This window comes from Rhinoderma darwinii, chromosome 2 (genome assembly GCF_050947455.1).
Source record: "Rhinoderma darwinii isolate aRhiDar2 chromosome 2, aRhiDar2.hap1, whole genome shotgun sequence".
NCBI lineage: Eukaryota > Metazoa > Chordata > Amphibia > Anura > Rhinodermatidae > Rhinoderma > Rhinoderma darwinii.
This window is the reverse complement of record NC_134688.1, coordinates 323,641,211-323,659,733: the sequence shown is the minus strand read 5'-3', so window position 1 is coordinate 323,659,733 and position 18,523 is coordinate 323,641,211. Positions and strand designations below refer to the sequence as shown.

Sequence of the window (18,523 nt, the reverse complement as noted above, 5' to 3'; positions counted from 1 at the left end):
ACAAGAAGCCAGCTGCACAGAGAACAGTCGGGGGAGCAGGGATAAGTTGCTATGGGAGCGACAGGAGGTGAGTATGGCCTTTTTTCTGTCAAATGCTTTCCGCAGAGGTATACACGCCCGAAAATTCGCACCAAAATAAGCATGACTTATTGCACACTTTCGGGTGGATTTCCCTGCAGAATCTAGTAAATCAGACTTTTGTGAACATATCCTAATAAGAAATTTTATGTAGCTACATTCTGGTTCTGTCTTACTTTTCTTCGTTTTGCCATTTCTCATCAGCTGGAAGTTGACCTGTTAAAGGCAGAAAATGACCGTTTGAAAGTGGTTCCTCCTTCAGTACCCACAAATAATCCCCCATCCTCTGCCTCTCCCCGACGTTCCTTGGCATTGACGCTAACACAGTCTTTAGGAATTTCAGCATCATCAGATACAGGTAATGCGATACAAATGTTAGCAATATTATGGCATACGCAGCTCCCCATTTATTATTTCAGTCCTGAGGAATTACATAAGAATTCACAAATGTAAAGAGTTCTAAAAAAAATACAGGGTGGCATTTTATTGCAATAAATGATAAGAAATGTAGCAAAAAATTCTGCAGAAAACTGGGTCAGTCGAAAAAGGTGCTGTAGTCAAACAATTCTATTGTTCACAGTGTACAAAATCAATAACCATAACAAATTTTAACAATGCCAGACATTTATGGAATATACAGTAGACATGCCATAATGTTGATATGCCATAAATGTTCATATAATAGCCCCCTCCAGAATTGTCTAACAATCTCTGCACTTCTTTTATGTATATTGTACTCACTTCCCTGCAATCTAGCCTCCTGTCTGCTTCTGATCAGTCACCATCTTGAATTTTAGATTTATTTAGCTTTCTCTTACTCTGTGTTATTCTATCAATCCCATAACCTCATCACAGCATCACGTGAGCAGCTAGTGCTAGTACCATTTCTGCCTGGGTGATTATCCTTCCTTCGGTATTATTCTATATAAGCTAAGAAATGTTAGGTAAAGTGTCAAGGAGGCTGAACTGTGATCTTTTTCATTATAACTTTGTGACAGGAGCCTGTCTAAAAATCATCAGTCACTGTGATAGGAGTTTGTGTCCCCCTGTGAAGAGAATGTGTGGAACAGTCCATGCAGTTTTATTATACAGGAAGTTGTGGAGCCTGTATGAGTTACACTTACCCCATTGACTCAAGTAGAAAAAGCATATTACCGAAGCCTGATTCAAACTATTGCTATGCAACGTCCCCTGTGTGATATTTAGTGATGAAATTGTGTCACTTTTTTCAACCTTACTAATGTGTATGTATCAATATGTCAAAACCTGAGTAGTGTTGTTTCTACTTTTATTAAAAGTAATACCTATAAAACGTCTCAACCCTAATGAAGGCCTCCAGGTCCGCCATCTTTGTGCTCCTCAGGCAGGGCTTAATAGAAGTCTCTCAGAATCACGATATACTGCAATACATTAGTATTGCAGTATATAGTGCAAGCAATCTAACGATCGCTGGTTGAAGTCCCCTTAGGGGGACTAATAAAAAGTAAAAATTAGTAAAATAAAGTTTGTTATTTTATGTTAAAAAATGTAAAACTAAAAGTTAAAAAAAAAACCCTTTCCCCATTTTCCCGCTAGAGCATAGTAAAAAAAAATAAACATAATTGGTATCGCCAAATCCATAAAAGTCTCAACTATTACAATATATCATTATTTAACACGCACAGTGTACGCCGTAAAAAAAAATTAATTGTAAACCCAGAATCTCTATTTTTTGATCACCTCATCTCCCACAAAAAATGAAATAAAAAGTGATCAAAATGGTATCATTAAATCTACAGCTTATCCCGCAAAAAATAAGCCCTCATATCACTTATTCGACGGAAAAATAAAAAAGTTATGGCTCTCGGAATTTGGCGAAACAAAATTAATTTTATTTTTTACACTTAGGTTTTTACTTGTAAAAGTAGTAAAATATAGAAAAAACTATATATATTTGGTATCGCCGTAGTCGTATTGACCCACAGAATAACGTTAACATGTTGTTTTAATTGCACCGTGAATTCCGTAAAAACGACGCACAAAAAACAATGGAAGAATCACAGTTTTTTTAAATTTTCTACCCCACAAATAATGCTTTTTCCCATTTCCTAGTACATTATATGGCACAATAAATGGTGCTACAAAAATCTACAACTCGTCCCACAAAAATCAAGCCCTCATAGGACTATATCGACGGAAAAATAATAAAGTTATGGTTTTTGGAAGGTGGGGAGGAAAAAAAGAAAATTTAAATCTGAAAAAGGGCTGCGGCGGGAAGGGGTTAATCTTGAATTGTGGTTACTAATAATGTTATAAACTCATGCAGTTGCTGTTTTTGTCAGATTTTGGTTACACGTTTTAATTCACTTTTAGCTTTATCTACCTTAATATAATATCTGCAGTCTATTTAAAATAGTGGTTATGTGCTGTAAAACCAAAGTATTCTAAATTCTTGATCTGTTTTATACATTTATGCATACTTAGCAACATTTAAATCCCTGCCTCTTTATTTCTAAAAACTCAAAACTCCAAAACAGCTGGACATAGGTTGCTGCAAATTTGCATAAACTCTGCTCCTTTTGCGGTCCAATTCGAGCAATTGTCCCACCAAAATCGTGAATTTTGGCAAGTATGCATTTATGTTGTATATTTTACAGATATGAATTATTCCATATGTCTTTTGTATTATAACATTTTTAAAATCCAGACTTATACAGTGTGAGTCTCTTACAGATCTTTCTCCAATGGATGGCGTAAACGGTTCTCCTCAACGGGAAATAACACTACGTACTGTAGTGAGAGTGCCCTCACAGCGTATTATTAAAAGCGTAAGTCTATCATTTGATCCTACATAAGGAATGAAATTAGGTTAAAAAAAAGTGTATAAAAATCAAAATTTTTAAAATTGTAATACTATTTTTTATTGAATACAAGAAAAGAGAAAACAAATAAATAGTTTTTTATTAACAAATGAGAAATGTTTAACAATATAAAAACTTATGTTTATTTTATTAGTCTTCTAATTATATTTCAGGATCTGAAGCAACAGGAGTTCTTTTTGGGCTATGTAAAGATTAGTAACAAAGCTGACTGGAAAAGCCTGGATGATGCTGTTTGCCAAATCTTTCAGGTAACTTTATCTTTCACAGCTCTCTTGTTTATTTGAGTTAAATAATAAGTCCTTTAACTCTAATTGTTTTATTTTGGATCTTTTCTTGTAGGATTATGTTAATCAGGTTGATCCAGGAGCTACATTAGGTCTAGGAAGGGATTCTGTGAGCGGATACAACCTAGGACACATAAAGAGGTTTCTAGATACACTGGCACCTGATACTTTCCCTTCCAGGAACCTGCGCAGCACTACAAATATTATTTTACACTTAAAAGGTTGGATGATAAGTCTAGGTAGTTAGTGGCTTGTTTTCTTTTAAAACTACAACTGCTATTTTTTTCTTTCTGTTATGTCTGTACCCAGGTCTGAAAGAGAAATGCGTTGACCTCCTTGTGTTTGAGTCACTCATCCCAAAACCAATGCTTCAGCACTATGTCAGCTTGTTGCTTAAGCATCGACGGCTGCTGCTGTCTGGTCCAAGTGGGACAGGGAAAAGCTTCCTAGCACATAGACTGGCTGAGTATTTGGTGGAAAGGTCTGGACGAGAGGTAACTGAAGGCATTGTTACGCCTTTCAACATGCATCAGCAGTCTTGCAAGGTTAGTCAATTTCTTTCCTATGCTAATGTTTTGTAGTTATTTCTGTTCTGCTTAGGCGTTTTGCAATATTTCTCTCATTAGCAGAGGCATCATAAGAATTTGTATAGTACTGCTAGCCTATCTGTATTTGCAATTAACCCTATATTATTACAATTTTATATATTGAAGATAAATGATTTTCATAAGCATTAGTTTTTCTATCAGCATTGGCCTTTCATTCATCTGTCTCGTCAAAGGAACAGATGAACGGAGAGTCAAACGGAAAGTATCGTTTCCGTTTGCAATACCATTCATTTCAATGGTATTTTTGGGGATTTCGGTGTGCCTCCGTTACACTAAATTTCAGTTTTCACGGAAACAATAGTGCAGCACACTTTTCCATGAAAAAACCTGAGAAAACATTTTCGTTGTGGATGAGGGCAGCTAGTTGAGGACATAGCAAAGTGGGGTGGAGATATTTTAATGACGTAAGCATCCTAGGTGTTAGATTGCCTTGTTACTGTTGAGAGTGTCAGTGTCCTGAGTCCCCTGAAACCGCCTATGTGTTGGAGAAACATGTCGGGGGGGGGGGGGGTCGCATTGTCAGTGTTAAATGCAGAGCCTGTGTATAAATTCAACATAATAGCGATGTTGGCCACCCGATATGCTATATAATCCTCAATAGGGGAACTGAGGTTTGATAATATGTACATACTGTAGCAGTTGCTGTCTACATATATAAATAACTTCACAGTGAATCCAATTGTTGCATATCACAATTGCTAATTGTGCTCTTCATTCAGCTTTTCCATCTTATGACATTTTGCATTATACTAGTTACTGAGTTATTTTAATTCTTAAACGCAACATAAGTGTTTCTGAAAAGGGGATTATAAACATACCAACGTTTACACAGTACCTGCAGTTTTTTTAATTAACTTTCCACCATAAGTTCGCTAGTACACATTTTCGTTCTGTTAAGTATATTTATTAATTAGATACTAAAAGTTAGATTTTAGAGAGTCAGTGAGAAGTCCTTTTGTGCCATTTAGGCATATGTAGATATTGTTCCCAAGTGGAGATGTTTGTGACCAGGTCAGGTTGTGTATGGGCCATGGTCTATGGTTATTCGGCACCAGTCTCCCTGAAGAAAGTAGCTTTCTAGGCCCACTCAAAAATTGGATTGTTAGGAGCAAGTCTAATTCAAAACTCTCCACGATGCTGCACAGTCATACATCTCTGCTCTCATCTCCATCTACCGGCCAATGATCAACGAATCTTATCCTCCCTTGTTACAGTCTCTCCCACGGGACAGTGAGTTGCACAGAATTGGTGCAGCGTGGTAGAATCCTTCTGATAAGAGTGAGAGAATGTAACAAGAGTTGTAGATCATCGGCCGAGCGAAGAGCATAAGTGGATTGGTAGATGGAGATGAGAGAAAAGATGGAGAGCTTTGAATTTAATTTTCCAAGGACTAGTTAACAAGTGTAATGAATGACAGAAAGCAGAGGTGTTGCTATAACTGCTAGACAGAGACTACCCGAGCTTTTGTGTTCATGATGGGATAAAGTGAAGCCAGTCATTTTAGTGGAATGCCTGGTAGTAGTGAAAAAAGATTTCATTTTTTTGCTTGTACCGTGATGTCCAGTTGAAAAAAGTTTAATTGCTCTCAGTAAGTTAAAGGAAATAGCAGTCTTGCAGATATACCTTTTAATGGCTAATAAAAATAAATGATGTTAAACATCAACCTTTCGAGACTACTTAGGTTTCTTAATCGGGCTTGGTATAACAACATAGGTAGTAGTGAGTTACAATAGTCTAGACTAGTAACGATCAGGGACTGGGTCAGTGTTGTAGCAGTGTCAGAGGTAAGTTAGGGAAGAACAAGAAAGATGTTTTTTAGGGGACGGTTACAGGATTTGAAAATTGATTGAATATGAGCAAGAAAGTACAGATACAAGTCAAGTTTATCTCCTAGGCATCGAGCCTGATGTCCTAGGATGATGTCATGTTACAGATGTAGTTGGAGACATCGGGTTTATGTGATGAAGATGATGGAGGAAATAAAAGAGGCTCAGTTTTAGAAAGATTAAGTTTGAGATATAGACAGGACTGAGACAATGGACAGACACTCACTGGTGTTTTTAGGAGAGCAGAAATGTCCTGGTAGGATATATAGTTGGGTGTCATCCGCATAAAGATGGTACTGGAAACCAAGTCTGCTGATATTCTGCTCAAATGGATTTGTGCAGTGTGAAAACAGGAGAGGTGTAAAGGTGTAAACAGGGCAACGATCAGCCGATAAACGAGCATTTGCCCGTTCAACAGCTGATTGTATCCTTTATGGTGCAAGAAATATTATCATTCTCGGGAGCACATCTCCATGTGTAAACAGGGAGATGTGCTGCCGAGATGACAGAAATGTTTTAGGAAGAGCAATCTTAGTAATGATCGCACATCCCCAAACATAGCTCTTTGTAAAAGGAGCAGACGAGCGACCCTAACACTCAACCTTGGGGAAGTTTGTCAGACAGAGTGGAAGTGGAGAGGAAGTAGAGCCAGCAGAAGACACATTGAAAGAGTGGCCAGAGAGATAGGAGGAAAACCAGGATAGGACAGTATTCTTTAAGCCGAAAGAGTGGAGAAGTGTACAGGCACATTGGGTGATCTACCAAGTCAAATGTGCCAGATAGATCTAGAAGGATTAAAAGGGAGCATTGCAGTTTGAGTAAAATGTAAAGCACAGAAGCCAGATTGTAAGGGATTTATTTATTTATTTCTGTTGCTTATATAGCGCCAACATATTCCACAGTGCTGTACATAAGTCCCCTTTGGGGCTCACAATCTAAATTCCCTATTTGTATGTTTTTTGGGGTGTGGGAGGAAACCAGAGTACACAGAGGAAATCCACGCAAACTCCATGCAGATGTTGTCCTTGGGTGGATTTGAACCTTTTTTTCTCCACGTACTTTGTGACTTTTTTTATTCGTATAAAATCTTATGCAAAAACTGCGGTAAGATATTCTCCAAATGAGCACCACAGGGTTTTTATGCTTCCCTTTGATTTCAATGGGAGGTCAGAGGCGGAAACCACACAAAGAAAGAGCATGCCACTTTTCTTTTCCATGAGCAGCCAACAGCCGCCCGGAAAACAAATGCATCTGCTTCTGAAACGAATGGGGTGCAAATTGGGGTGTCTCTTGATGCTGATTCCGACGCAGTTTCCACATCAAAATCAGCGATAAAAAGCTCTGTGTGAACTGACCCTTAGGGAGAAGCAGAAGCGAGGAAATTGACCAGATATATTCAAAATGTTCTAGAAGTTTGGAAACGAAGGGAAGGTTAGAAACCAGGCGATAGTTTGCAGGGTAGGAAGGGTTAGAAGTGGGCTTCTTGAGATTCGGGGTGACTAGAGCATGCATAAAAGATTAAGGTAACGTTCCGCATGTGAGAGGTTGCATATTTTAGTCAAGTGTGGAATGCGAGCTGGTGACACAGCATGGATAAAATGTGAGGTCCCCTGTCCCCATACTATGCTGCCATTACATAGAGCATCGCAGTCAGAATACAGATCCTCTTTAAAAAATTCCACATTATACATGGTATGTTTATTTACATATAATATGCATCTTTTCCATGTAGATTCTCTAAAAAGCTATTTTAACATGGTACACGTATCATCTGCTTTAAGATAGGTCAGGTCTGCTTTAAGATTATATTAATATTTCTAAGCAATGTATAGTCAATGCTGTCTCAGCAGGTATGTTTATGCATGAATTCCTTTTAGGTCACCTTCTACCATTGGATATTGTGCTGATTGTTTCTTTAAATATGTTTTTTTTATTAGAAAGAGTGATATTACATTGCTTTGATACTGTATTGTTTTTTATATACTTAGCTTGGAAAAGCCATTAATATGTGTAACTTTTACATTACTTTCATAGGATCTGCAATTATATTTGTCCAATTTGGCGAACCAAATTGACAGAGATGCGGGAACTTGTGACATCCCTTTAGTAATTTTACTGGATGATGTTAGTGAAGGTGAAGCCATTAGCGACTTGATCAATGGGGCCTTGATCTGCAAATATCATAAGTGGTAAGGGACAACTGCAAAATGTTACCAAATCTGAATAGTTTGTGAAGATACATATTATTTAAAGCACATGTTTACCTTGGAAACCAATGTTAAAGTTTGTGTTAAAGCTAATAGTTTAGGGGCGTGGCTTAGCTATGGAGCCGTGAACACACGTCTTGGGGGAGCTCCGTTCAAGCAGGTGCATATATCAGTTAATCACCTGGTATAACCGGCAGGAGATGCCCGGAAAACGTAGGGGAGCTTGCCCTACAGCCTCTTGCTCTCTACCCCGATCCTCAGGCCGCAGCATAAGCATTGACAGGTACCTCTCCTCGTCGCAGACAGCCTCTGGGTTTTCGGCCGCATTGGCGGAAGTGCAGACGACGCTCCCGTCTCCTGAGGCATCTGATGTCTTCCCGCCTTCGCCTCGGCTGCTGCCCACGATCCTTACTGCAGTGACTGATGATGGCTCCATCGACTGTGTCGAGCAGTCTGAGGTAATCCCTGCATCTCACCTCAGTATACTCACCATGGGGGTTGCGTCCGCCATTTTACCTGTGCCTCGTGTCCCAGAAGGGCAGACAGAGCAGCCGGGGCTGCATGATGATTTACAGCTTTTGAGGGAACTGATACAAGCCAGACAAGATCTTTACTCCCTAGTTACCTGGATTGAACAATCCCACCAGCAAGCTATATCAGACTTGCGAGTGGAGGTGGACAGAGTAGACTCTAGGGGCCTTGCAACTGAGCACAACGTTACTGCCATTGACTCCAGAGTGGCCTCCCTGGAACGTGCAGCTATAGTGAATAGAACTCGCCTACAATCCCTGGCACTTCAACTAGATGACCAGGAAAATCGGGGACGCAGGAACAGTGTCCGCTTGAAAGGTCTCCCGGATCTTGGCCCACGAGATGAGCTATCTACAAGGGTCCCCATTATTTTCAACATGCTCACCAACAGACCTCTAGAAGCGACTTTCTTAATAGACCGCATTCACAGGGTCTCACGTCCCGGTCCAACTAACCCATCCAACCCATGAGACGTTCTATGCCACCTCCATTACTATGCTGATAAGGATGCCATTGTTCTGGGAGCTTGGTCACATGGACCATTGGCTATTGATGGTAGCACCGTTACGCTATATCCAGATGTTCCACCACAAACATTATATATGAGACGGCTCCTTCATCCCTTACTAGAAAAAATGAAAGCTGCAGGAGCTACATACCGATGAGGTCACCCATTCCACGTGGTTGTCAAGAAAGACTCGGACTCTTTTCTGCTACGCCATTTCTCGGATCTTGAGGGCTTGTTTCGCTTTTTACAAATTGATCCTTTTCCAGTCCCTGACTGGTTAGCTCTGGAACGAGTTGAAGAACCTCAGCGAGATCCAGCCAGCCTTTCATCCACAGGTCCCTTCCTGTGGCGTTCCATTTTCCTCTCGTGGATTTGTCCCTGAGGGTTCTACCTGAGGCATAATCTGGGGAACATGAACGGGCTCCTTCTTCGGCACAGTCGACTTGAGCTTTAGCTTCGCATTGGATCCCTATGTTATGCTCTGCTTACACGTCTTTGGTGTCTTACAGGCTACTGCATTGAGATTTTTCTCAGTGATTATACATAATGTTGTGTTTATGCTTTGAGACTTATCCAAATCTTAGGTTAGTATGTTTTGCCAGAACAATTGTTACACTGATTTTGCTGTACTCCGTTCTTTATGGAGACACGTGCAAAGCTCTTGGTTTTACATTATCTTGAGGTGCGATGCTATTATCCACTTACTAACTGCTTCAGTTGTTTCTATTGAGCTCCCCCCCTTTGGTCCCCATTCCCTTCCCCATCATCTCCCTCCCAATCCCTCCTCCCCCTATCACTCCCCCCTCCTTTTTATGCACCCCCTTCTATCCATCCCTTCCTCCTTTACCTTCCCTCCTCTGACGCTCAGAGATCTCGTGTCCTATATACTACAAGATACGACTGTGGGGTTCCAGAGGGTGATGCGTTGAGCGATCCATCAGCTTACATACAGGCGGCTATACTTTAGTGATGCATCCTTTCTAAATATTTGTTCATGGTGAATTGCTGGTCCATCTGATGCATTAACTTTGTATTAATACATTTCTCATATGCATGCTTGTATAATTATTAGTTGTTTACTTCCCAGAGAGTACCTTACTTACCGCCGCTAATCTCCTTCCCCACGGTCCGTTCTCACCCAAACCTTTACTTTCCCCCCTCCAATCCCTCACCCTTCTTTTCCTTCCCCTACCACGCCTTTTTCTCCCATCCCCTCCCCCCTTCTTTACCCCCCCCCCCCCATATTGTAGCACTAAAGGGCTTTTTCATATCCATCTCAGGGAGTTAGTCTGGCTGGGTATTATTATGTTGAGCCGCTAAGGGGTTGCTCTTTTTCTTACTCACAGACCAAGGCTACTACTACTAGTGTGTTTATTGCTGTATGCGATGCTGGCTCCCTTGCCCACTATGCGGATCGATCTTTTTCCATTGGGTGGTAATGGAGACTTCATCTGGTTGTTCAGTCGGTTGCAGTTGTCCTTCTGTCCGGGGCAGGCTGATGTGGTGGTCGGCCCTCTTGTTTGCAGGACACCTGTAACATATATTAATCCCTCAGATACTGGGCTGCAGAAGTCGGTTCTACAAGTATTTGTGCCTGCGTCGCTTTCATGCGGCAAGCGGCGGAAGAATTGGTCTGCTAGTTGATTGATGGGCTTGCTGTGCGGGGCTCCCCCACCCTGTGGTTTTCCTAGTCCCCGTAAATTTAATACCCTTTCTCCACAGGTTTCCTACCACTGAGGAGTCGGCCCGTGGGCCTCTTTCCTGCGTGTTTTTTCTAATCTACTCTATTTCCATCTCTAGTTCGTCTTCCTTCTTCATCCTTCCCACCCCCACATCTCCATCCCACTGCGGATATGGCGCAACATATACAGTCGGATCTGAGGATAGGATGGCTGAATGTCAAGGGTTTACATAGCTCTGGAAAGTGATCCATTCTTTTAAACATGTTAAAGAGTAGGCGCTTGCATGTTGCGTTTCTTCAGGAAACCCATCTGTGTGAGCAGAAGCCTTTTGAGTTGTCTAACTTGTGGTTTCCTCATGCTTACCATAGTTTCTCACCTGACCCAAAATCCAGGGGGACAAGTATTTTGATCTCACGTTCACTCCCTTGGAAGTTCCTGGGGTCTCGCAGTGATGGTATGGGACGAACTCTTCTACTCAAGTGCTCGGTTGACTCTCAGGTATACACCTTCGTCTCTCTGTACCTACCTAACGCTGGGCAAGGCACGGCTCTTATTGGCTTTCTGGATGCCCTTGAGGAGTTTGGAGAGGGTACTATTGTCCTGGGCAGGGACTTTAATGTCGCGCTGGATCCCACTATGGAAACGTCTACTGGGTCATCGTCGTTTTCGCTGTCCCAACTTCGCCGTATTATGCAGTATTTTCGCGATCACCAACTTGTGGACCCCTGGCGTCTCTTACACCCGGAGATAAGGATTTTTATTTTTATTCCTCTGTTCATGAAATTTACACCCGAATTTACCTATTTTTAATCAAACACCACTCTCTACACTCCCTACAGTCTGCCGACATTGATATGATCTCCTTTTCGGACCATGCCGTCATGACTCTGACTCTTTTCCTACATTCCCCTCTCATCTGTCAGTCTCAATGGAAATTGAATCCCTCTCTTCTCACCGACTCGGTAGTCACCTCTGACATTCAACGTTCGATAGACAATTATTTTGCAACTAATGCCACTGCAGGCACTAATACACGCATCATTTGGGAGGCTCACAAATGTGTTATCAGGGGCACGTTTATAAAACATGGCGCTCGATTGAAGAGGGAGCTCGCTTCAGCCATTGCCCATCTGTTATCAGAGATTGAAATCCTAGAGGCCTCACATAAACGCTCCCGTGACCCGGATTGTCGGATAGCACTTCTTCAAAAACGGGAAAAGCTTCAAACCCTTCTGATGTCTAAGGCCAAAGCTATGCTTTCCAAGTGCAAACGTAATGTCTATGAATATGGCAACAAAAGTAGTAAATCGCTTGCCAGAGCACTGCACATTCAACAAGCCCAAGCTTACATACCCTATATTACGTCCCCCTCTCAAACCCGTGCCCATTTACCTTTGGATATAGCCTCGACATTTCGGGACTTTTATTCATCTTTGTATAGTGCGGACTCCACCAACCTGTCCACATTATCCAGAGATTTCTGATCAAATATCAAAGCCTACATTGCAGATTCTGGCTTTCCTTCTCTATCGGACGACAATCTTACTGATCTAGAAGCACCAATTACCCTGCAAGAACTGTCTTACACTCTTAAGCATTCTCAATCGGGCAAAGCGCCTGGTCCTGATGGATTTACGCTTCCATATTACAAAAAATTCTTAGAAGCTCTGAGTCCGCATTTTCTAGCCTCCTTCAACTCCTTCTCCACCTCATCTCCCATCCCACCTGATGCTCTTAGGGTGCATATTGCAGTGATTCCCAAGCCCGGGAAGGACCCCTCACAATGTGCAAGCTACAGGCCGATCTCCTTTCTCAATACAGACATAAAACTGTTTGCAAAGATTTTGGCTGCGCCCCTGGCCCCACTGCTGGGAGATGTCGTTCATGCGGCCCAGGCGGGTTTCATGTAGGGCAGAGAGGCACGTGACAACACAACTAAGGCAATCAATCTTATTAATAAGGCTAGGATATCTAATACTCCACCTATGCTCCTGTCCACAGACACTGAAAAAGCATTTGACAGAGTCAATTGGACGTATATGGAAGAAACCCTTCTCCGTCTTAGCCTCAGATCCCACATGATGGGCTGGATAATGTCCCTTTATTCCTGCCCCTCTGCTAGAGTCTGTGTGAACGGAATCCTCTCGGGGGGTTCCCGATTCATAATGGGACCAGATAGGGATGCCCTTTGTCCCCCTTGATCTTTGTGCTGACTCTAGAGCCATTTCTTCGCCACATTCTAGCAAATCCTGACATTAAGGGGCTGGAGACTATGCCATAGTCCACAAGGTTGCAGCTTATGCTGATGATTTATTGTTTGTTTTTTTACTAACCCAACCATCTCCCTTTCTAACCTCATGCAGGAATTCCAAAGTTTTTCCAAATTGTCCAATTTCAAGATACATTTTTCCAAATCGGAAGCAATGAACATCTCCCTTCCCCCTCTCTCTTAATGACTCTGGAACATTATTTTAGCTTTAAATGGAATCCGGTAGCCCTAAAATATCTTGGAGTTTGCATTCCAGCTGAACTGAAAGAACTTTTCAGTTGAACTTCTCTCCCCTCCTTGCCGACATTAAGTTGGTCGAAAGGCACTTTTACATGGCTGGGACGATGCACTATCTTTAAAATGAATGTGCTTCCAAGGATCCTATATCTCTTTCAAACTCTTCCTATAGCCATTCCAATGACATTTTTTAAGGAGGACAACTCACTCCAAATATCTTTCATCTGAAGTGGTAAGTCTCCCAGACTCTCACATACACTTCTGTGTGGATGTAAGGAATCAGGGGGGCTGGCGCTTCCTGATGTCAGGTCCTACTATATTGCGTCCCATCTCTCAAGGGTAGTTGATTGGTGCAGACACGCGGTCTTTAAACCCTGGGTGGGCCTTGAGCAAAGCTATTCCTCGGCACCTCTTGCGGCCATCCCATAGCTGGACCGTAGCCAACTTAAACTTCTCCGTCAACACCCCACTATTGGCCCGACTCTGTTATGCTGCTCCCTTGCATCAGTGAGGTCATTCTTACTCCCATTACACTCCCCAATGTACCCCATTCTGGGGAATCCCTCTTTTTCCTCAGGTATGACTGACCCAGTCTTCCGTTCCTGGTTTGCTTCGGGGATGTTCAGAGCAGTTTAGTTTCTGACAGACACTGAATGGCTCTCTCTCAGACTTGTCTCAGGTACCTGACCTTCCGCCTTTAGGCCACTGGAGATCTCTTCAACTCCGTCACTTTTGCTCCTCTATTTCGCCCCCTCTTCATATAAAAAAGACAGGACCCCTTTGGAGGACCTGTGTGTAGGCTCGTATCTAGCTCGACACATGTTGTCCACAGTTTACAAACTTCTTACGGACCCCCCTGACTTACCTCCCCCCGATTACCTTTCTAAATGGGAGTCTGACCTGGGTATCTCCTTTTCTATCACACAAAGTAAACGTGTCCTCATTCTGGCCTATAAGACTTCAAGCTTCTATCTCGCTGGTACAGGACTCCGGTCCGTTTACACCGCATCTTCCCTACAGCGTCCCCCATGTGCTGGACATGTGGTCATGAAAATGGTACCCTCCTTCACATCTTTTGGTCGTGTTCTCTCCTTACCTCATTTTGGGAAGGCGTTAAACGGGTGATAGGCGGGGTCACAGACACCGGCATAACCATGGATGCGGCCCTCTTCCTTCTCCATCACTGCGACATCCCGGTGAATGTCTAAAAACGCTCCTTGCTTCACTTTTTAGTGATGGCAGTGCGTCACTGCATCCCACTAAGATGGAAGGATCCCTCTCCCCCTGCTTTGTCCCACTGGGTTTCACGGGTCAACGACCTTATGCATATGGAGGATTTGACCTCCATCATTCACGAATCACATGCCAAGTTTAGCCAAATATGGGCTCCTTGGATTGATTTTCAGGATTCTCACGCCTACAAAGACATTATAAGGGAGCTGAGTGTTGCTCAGCAGCCTGAGTGGAGATTTCTCTGAACCCCGGGATGTTGTGGTGGGAAGCTCCATGCACTCTACTCTACTTCTCTTCATCCTCTGCTCCTTTCCCCTTCTAACTTTTTTCTCTCTCTTCTCTGTACTCTTATGCTGCCTTCTGAATCGAGCCTCTTCGTAGGGGGCTTGGAATCACACAGACTATTCCCTTATGTGGGAGTAGTTGTTTTTACAGCAATATCTTATGTATACGCTGCATTTATACTTTCTGTGTTTTTGTGTAATTCTGTACCCCAAATGTTTGCAAAATGGACCTTTCGGTCATGAAAATAAAGAATAAAAAAAAAAGTTAATAGTTGATTGAATGTTTAATGCATCGCATTATTTATCCTGTATTGATCCTGAATAACAGCCTAGTCTAGAGCTGCATTCACAAATCTACAGGCTTCAGAGCTGATATCTACCAAAATATCCTGTTGTCTTATTGTCTGCACCAAGCTTGTTCTGGTGATTTGCGTTCTAAGACACGTAATCTGATTTAGGTAAAACGAACTCTTCCGCTGCTTTATAGGTGCTCCGCTAAAGCTGCTATGGACGTTCTGACAATTACCCTGTCAGCTGATTCCATTGACAACCAGTAAATTTGTGAATGCAGGTCTGGATTATAATATAGGCCGGAGGGGGAGAGACAGCGAAGGATGTGTTCCAGACAGGATACAAATGCTGAGAAATAAAGTTTCTCCTACTCGTTATTGTGGTGAGGGGTGTCTGTGGGCAATTTAGCTTAGTGGTTCAGTCACAACTGAAACCGTTGCGACTCCTATAGCTATGCCAATGTACACAGTGTTTGTTTGTTGGTTGTCTGTTACAATGTAGGCGCTGTAGACACAAAAAGGTATGATATTTCCAATGAAGACTATTTGCAAAGTTGCTTCCTTTTTAATTTTAGACATATTGGAGATGTGAAATAGAATTGATTACAAAGGTGTACATAGCCTTTAGGTACAGTTATTTGCATGAGGTCTTGTTTTATGCGACAGAAATAGTATTTTTTTTCCACGCAGTTTGGGGTTAAGAAAAACATTTTTTTACGGCGTGAAAATTGGAAAAGTCGATTCTTGGCATTGTTTTTCTTGTTTGTTTTCTATCCCGTTCACGTTTCATGCTAATTAACCTGTTAAATTAATTCATCAGGTTATTACGGTCGTGTTGATACCTAATATGTGTAGGTTTTTTGTTTTTATGTAATGTGGGGGCAATAAAATATATTTTATGCAAAATAATGACTCTTTTAGGTCTTTTTTTATTTATTTATTTTTTGGGGCCTTTTTTTTTTTTTTAATCCCATTAAGGGATAACTTTATTTATAACGTTATTTTTTACTTATAATGTATTAGCATACTCCTGTATGCTAATACATTACACTGTGTCACTATGACACAGGCTGCTGATAGGGCAGCACATAGGGTGCCCGAACAGCAGGCAAACGGAAATTAAATGAAATCCCGAAATCCCGGTGATGTGATCAAAGAGGGGAATTCCCTTTGATCATGCCGCGGTCGCAGACCGGGGCGATTAAAGGGTTAAACAGCTGCGGTCTGAATGTTTTCCGACCCCATCTGTGTTCAGAAGGCTGCCCTGAGATAAGGAGCTCTAAATTACAGCTCCTGCTTAGAGGATGAGCGCTCACACGAGTGCTCATCAGCCTCATCTACAGCGATGCCAAAAGACGTCGTTGTAGACTGGAGACCTGCACCGCCTGACGTCAAAAGACGGTGGGCGGACGGGAAGGAGTTAAGCTTATTTTTATTATTTTTTTTAACCTTTTTATTGAAACATTTTTTTAAACAATTAAGTTTTGTTGGGAAAACAGAAGGAAAGAAGGGAGGGGGAACAATGCAATACAATCAGTAGTCTTGATGATCATTTACATTTCCAGTAAATAAAAATTAGACATTATCAAGAGGTTGACCTAACTGGTCAAGCAAGGTAAGTAGATGGGGGGGAGGCGAGGAAGGGGTAGAGATGGAAGAAAAAATAAAACAAAATAAAACAACTTTCATTTTTATCTTGCTGTGCTTATGAAGGAAACAATGCGGATGAAACACACATTTTTTTAAAATTGTAAGCAATTTCCCCTACCCCATTAAATTCAAAAAGAAAAACATAAATCGGGGATGGAGGCGTCCGCAGCAACCAGCCCACCGTACACCACCACCCCAACAGAACCCATTGTATCTTTGTGGGGACAGGAGAGAATTAGGAGGATATGAAGAATAAGCATGGCTCTCGCCAACACCAGAAAACCACCAGGATCCTGACCACATCTAATACGGGTGTATTCCCCAGGTGCACCTGTTCTTGGAACCAGACCGTTGGTTCAAAGCATTTCCTTATTTGCAGTTGAATGTTTTGTGGGAGTAATGCAATGATTGTTTCCCATGTTTCAAAAAATTGTTGGACCTATAATTCCTTATGGATAGGGGCCTCTACCTAGTCCATTTTTAGTAGATAGGATACAGGTTTGTAATATGGCTTTCGTCCCTGCCGCCGCCACGTAGTGCAACAATTTGTGTGCTCCGGGGGAACACCCCTGAAGTTCAGGGTCCATGTACCCAAACACCGCCCACAGTATCGTATCAGGGACAAAATTTGTGAGGTGAGTAGTAGTGAATGTGCGTATGCGAGACCAAAATGCACGAATGTGCGGGCACGACCATAAACAATGGTAGAGGTTGGCTACAAGTGCTTGACATTTGAAGCAACAGGACGAGTCGTAGATACCAATTTTATGCCCCACACTTTGGGTCAAATACGACCTGTGGGCAATTTTAAGTCGCATTTCCAGAAAACGAGCAGAGGGAAGAAATTTATGTGCCTGCCCTAGAGCTGCCAGTATTGTGGTATGAGTTAAAGTCTGATCGTCACCCTGCCATTTAGTGAGAGGAGTCTGGCATTGTGAGTAATCAAGGGGAACATGAAATAATTGCTAGTTTCTAGATATTTTGCCCTTTGGGGAGTTGGGACTGGAGAATTTTAGGAGCAAATAAGGATTCCATTCCAGGTCTGGCAGTTGCGTTAAAACCTTTTTTATATAGCTGTCGACTTAAAGAAGACTGAAGTGGTCGATGGGTAACTCGGGATATTTAGAACGGAGTTCTGAAAGTGTAAGAGTCCTACGGTCTTCCTTATGTAAAAGCTGTTTTAGGGTGGTGATTCCTAACCTGTGCCATCTGTGGAAAATTGCCCATGGATTACCATCTTGAAAATGATTATTACAAATTAGCGGTAAGTGGAGAGATAACCGAGGAGAAAGCTGGTGATGTCGCCTGATTTTCTGCCATGCTTTCCAAGTAGCAAAAAGTAATGGGTTAGCTCTAGTCTCAACAGACAAACCCTCATATGGAAGGTGCAGGAGACCCAACAAAGCCCGCCTAGAAAATAGTCTGAGACGTAACGGAACAAGGCCGCCAGTTTATACTGTCTAATGTTGGGGAAATGAATGCCCCCATTGGCTCTTGGTTGTTGTAAAATCTGCTATGCTATGCGGGATCCCCCCCCCCCCCCCACACACACACACACGAATGTCCTGTATAGGTAGTTAATACGTTTTTCATCTTTTGGGGTGAGATATATTGGGAGGGTGTGGAAAATATAAAGGAGATGTCGGAATTCCGTCATCTTCCCTAGGTATGAAAGGGTGAAATGTTTCCAGTTTGAGAGAGTCTTGGTTTTGAACTCCTAAGTATTTAATCGCCTGAGTGTTCCATCGAAATGGAAAGGTGGATGCCAGAAGGGGTTTAGAAGGCCCTCTCAGCAATAGTCTCTGTTTTGTCCTTATTAAGATAATATCCCAATAATCAGCCCATCCGGTTTAGCTCTTCAAGGAGGGGAGTTAGTGTCCGCTTAGGGTCCGTGACTACCAACAGGATATCATCCGCAAAAGTGGCTATTTTTAGTTCTAGGTCCCGCATAGTAAGGCCCTGAAAAGTTGAGGTC

At 42.2% G+C, this 18,523-nt stretch overlaps 1 protein-coding gene across 7 annotated transcripts in view; it reads left to right on the top strand.

Moving 5' to 3' along the window:
* The window catches only part of NAV1 (neuron navigator 1), a 735,938-nt gene that overhangs the window by 618,363 nt on the left and 99,052 nt on the right, over nt 1-18,523 (top strand). For all 7 annotated transcript variants that reach the window (XM_075853621.1, XM_075853615.1, XM_075853622.1 and 4 more), the window contains 6 exons: nt 283-436; nt 2,791-2,885; nt 3,092-3,187; nt 3,279-3,444; nt 3,533-3,768; nt 7,692-7,846. In XM_075853621.1, the coding sequence (XP_075709736.1) occupies nt 283-436; nt 2,791-2,885; nt 3,092-3,187; nt 3,279-3,444; nt 3,533-3,768; nt 7,692-7,846 (902 nt within the window). The remainder of the gene's footprint in view (nt 1-282; nt 437-2,790; nt 2,886-3,091; nt 3,188-3,278; nt 3,445-3,532; nt 3,769-7,691; nt 7,847-18,523) is intronic.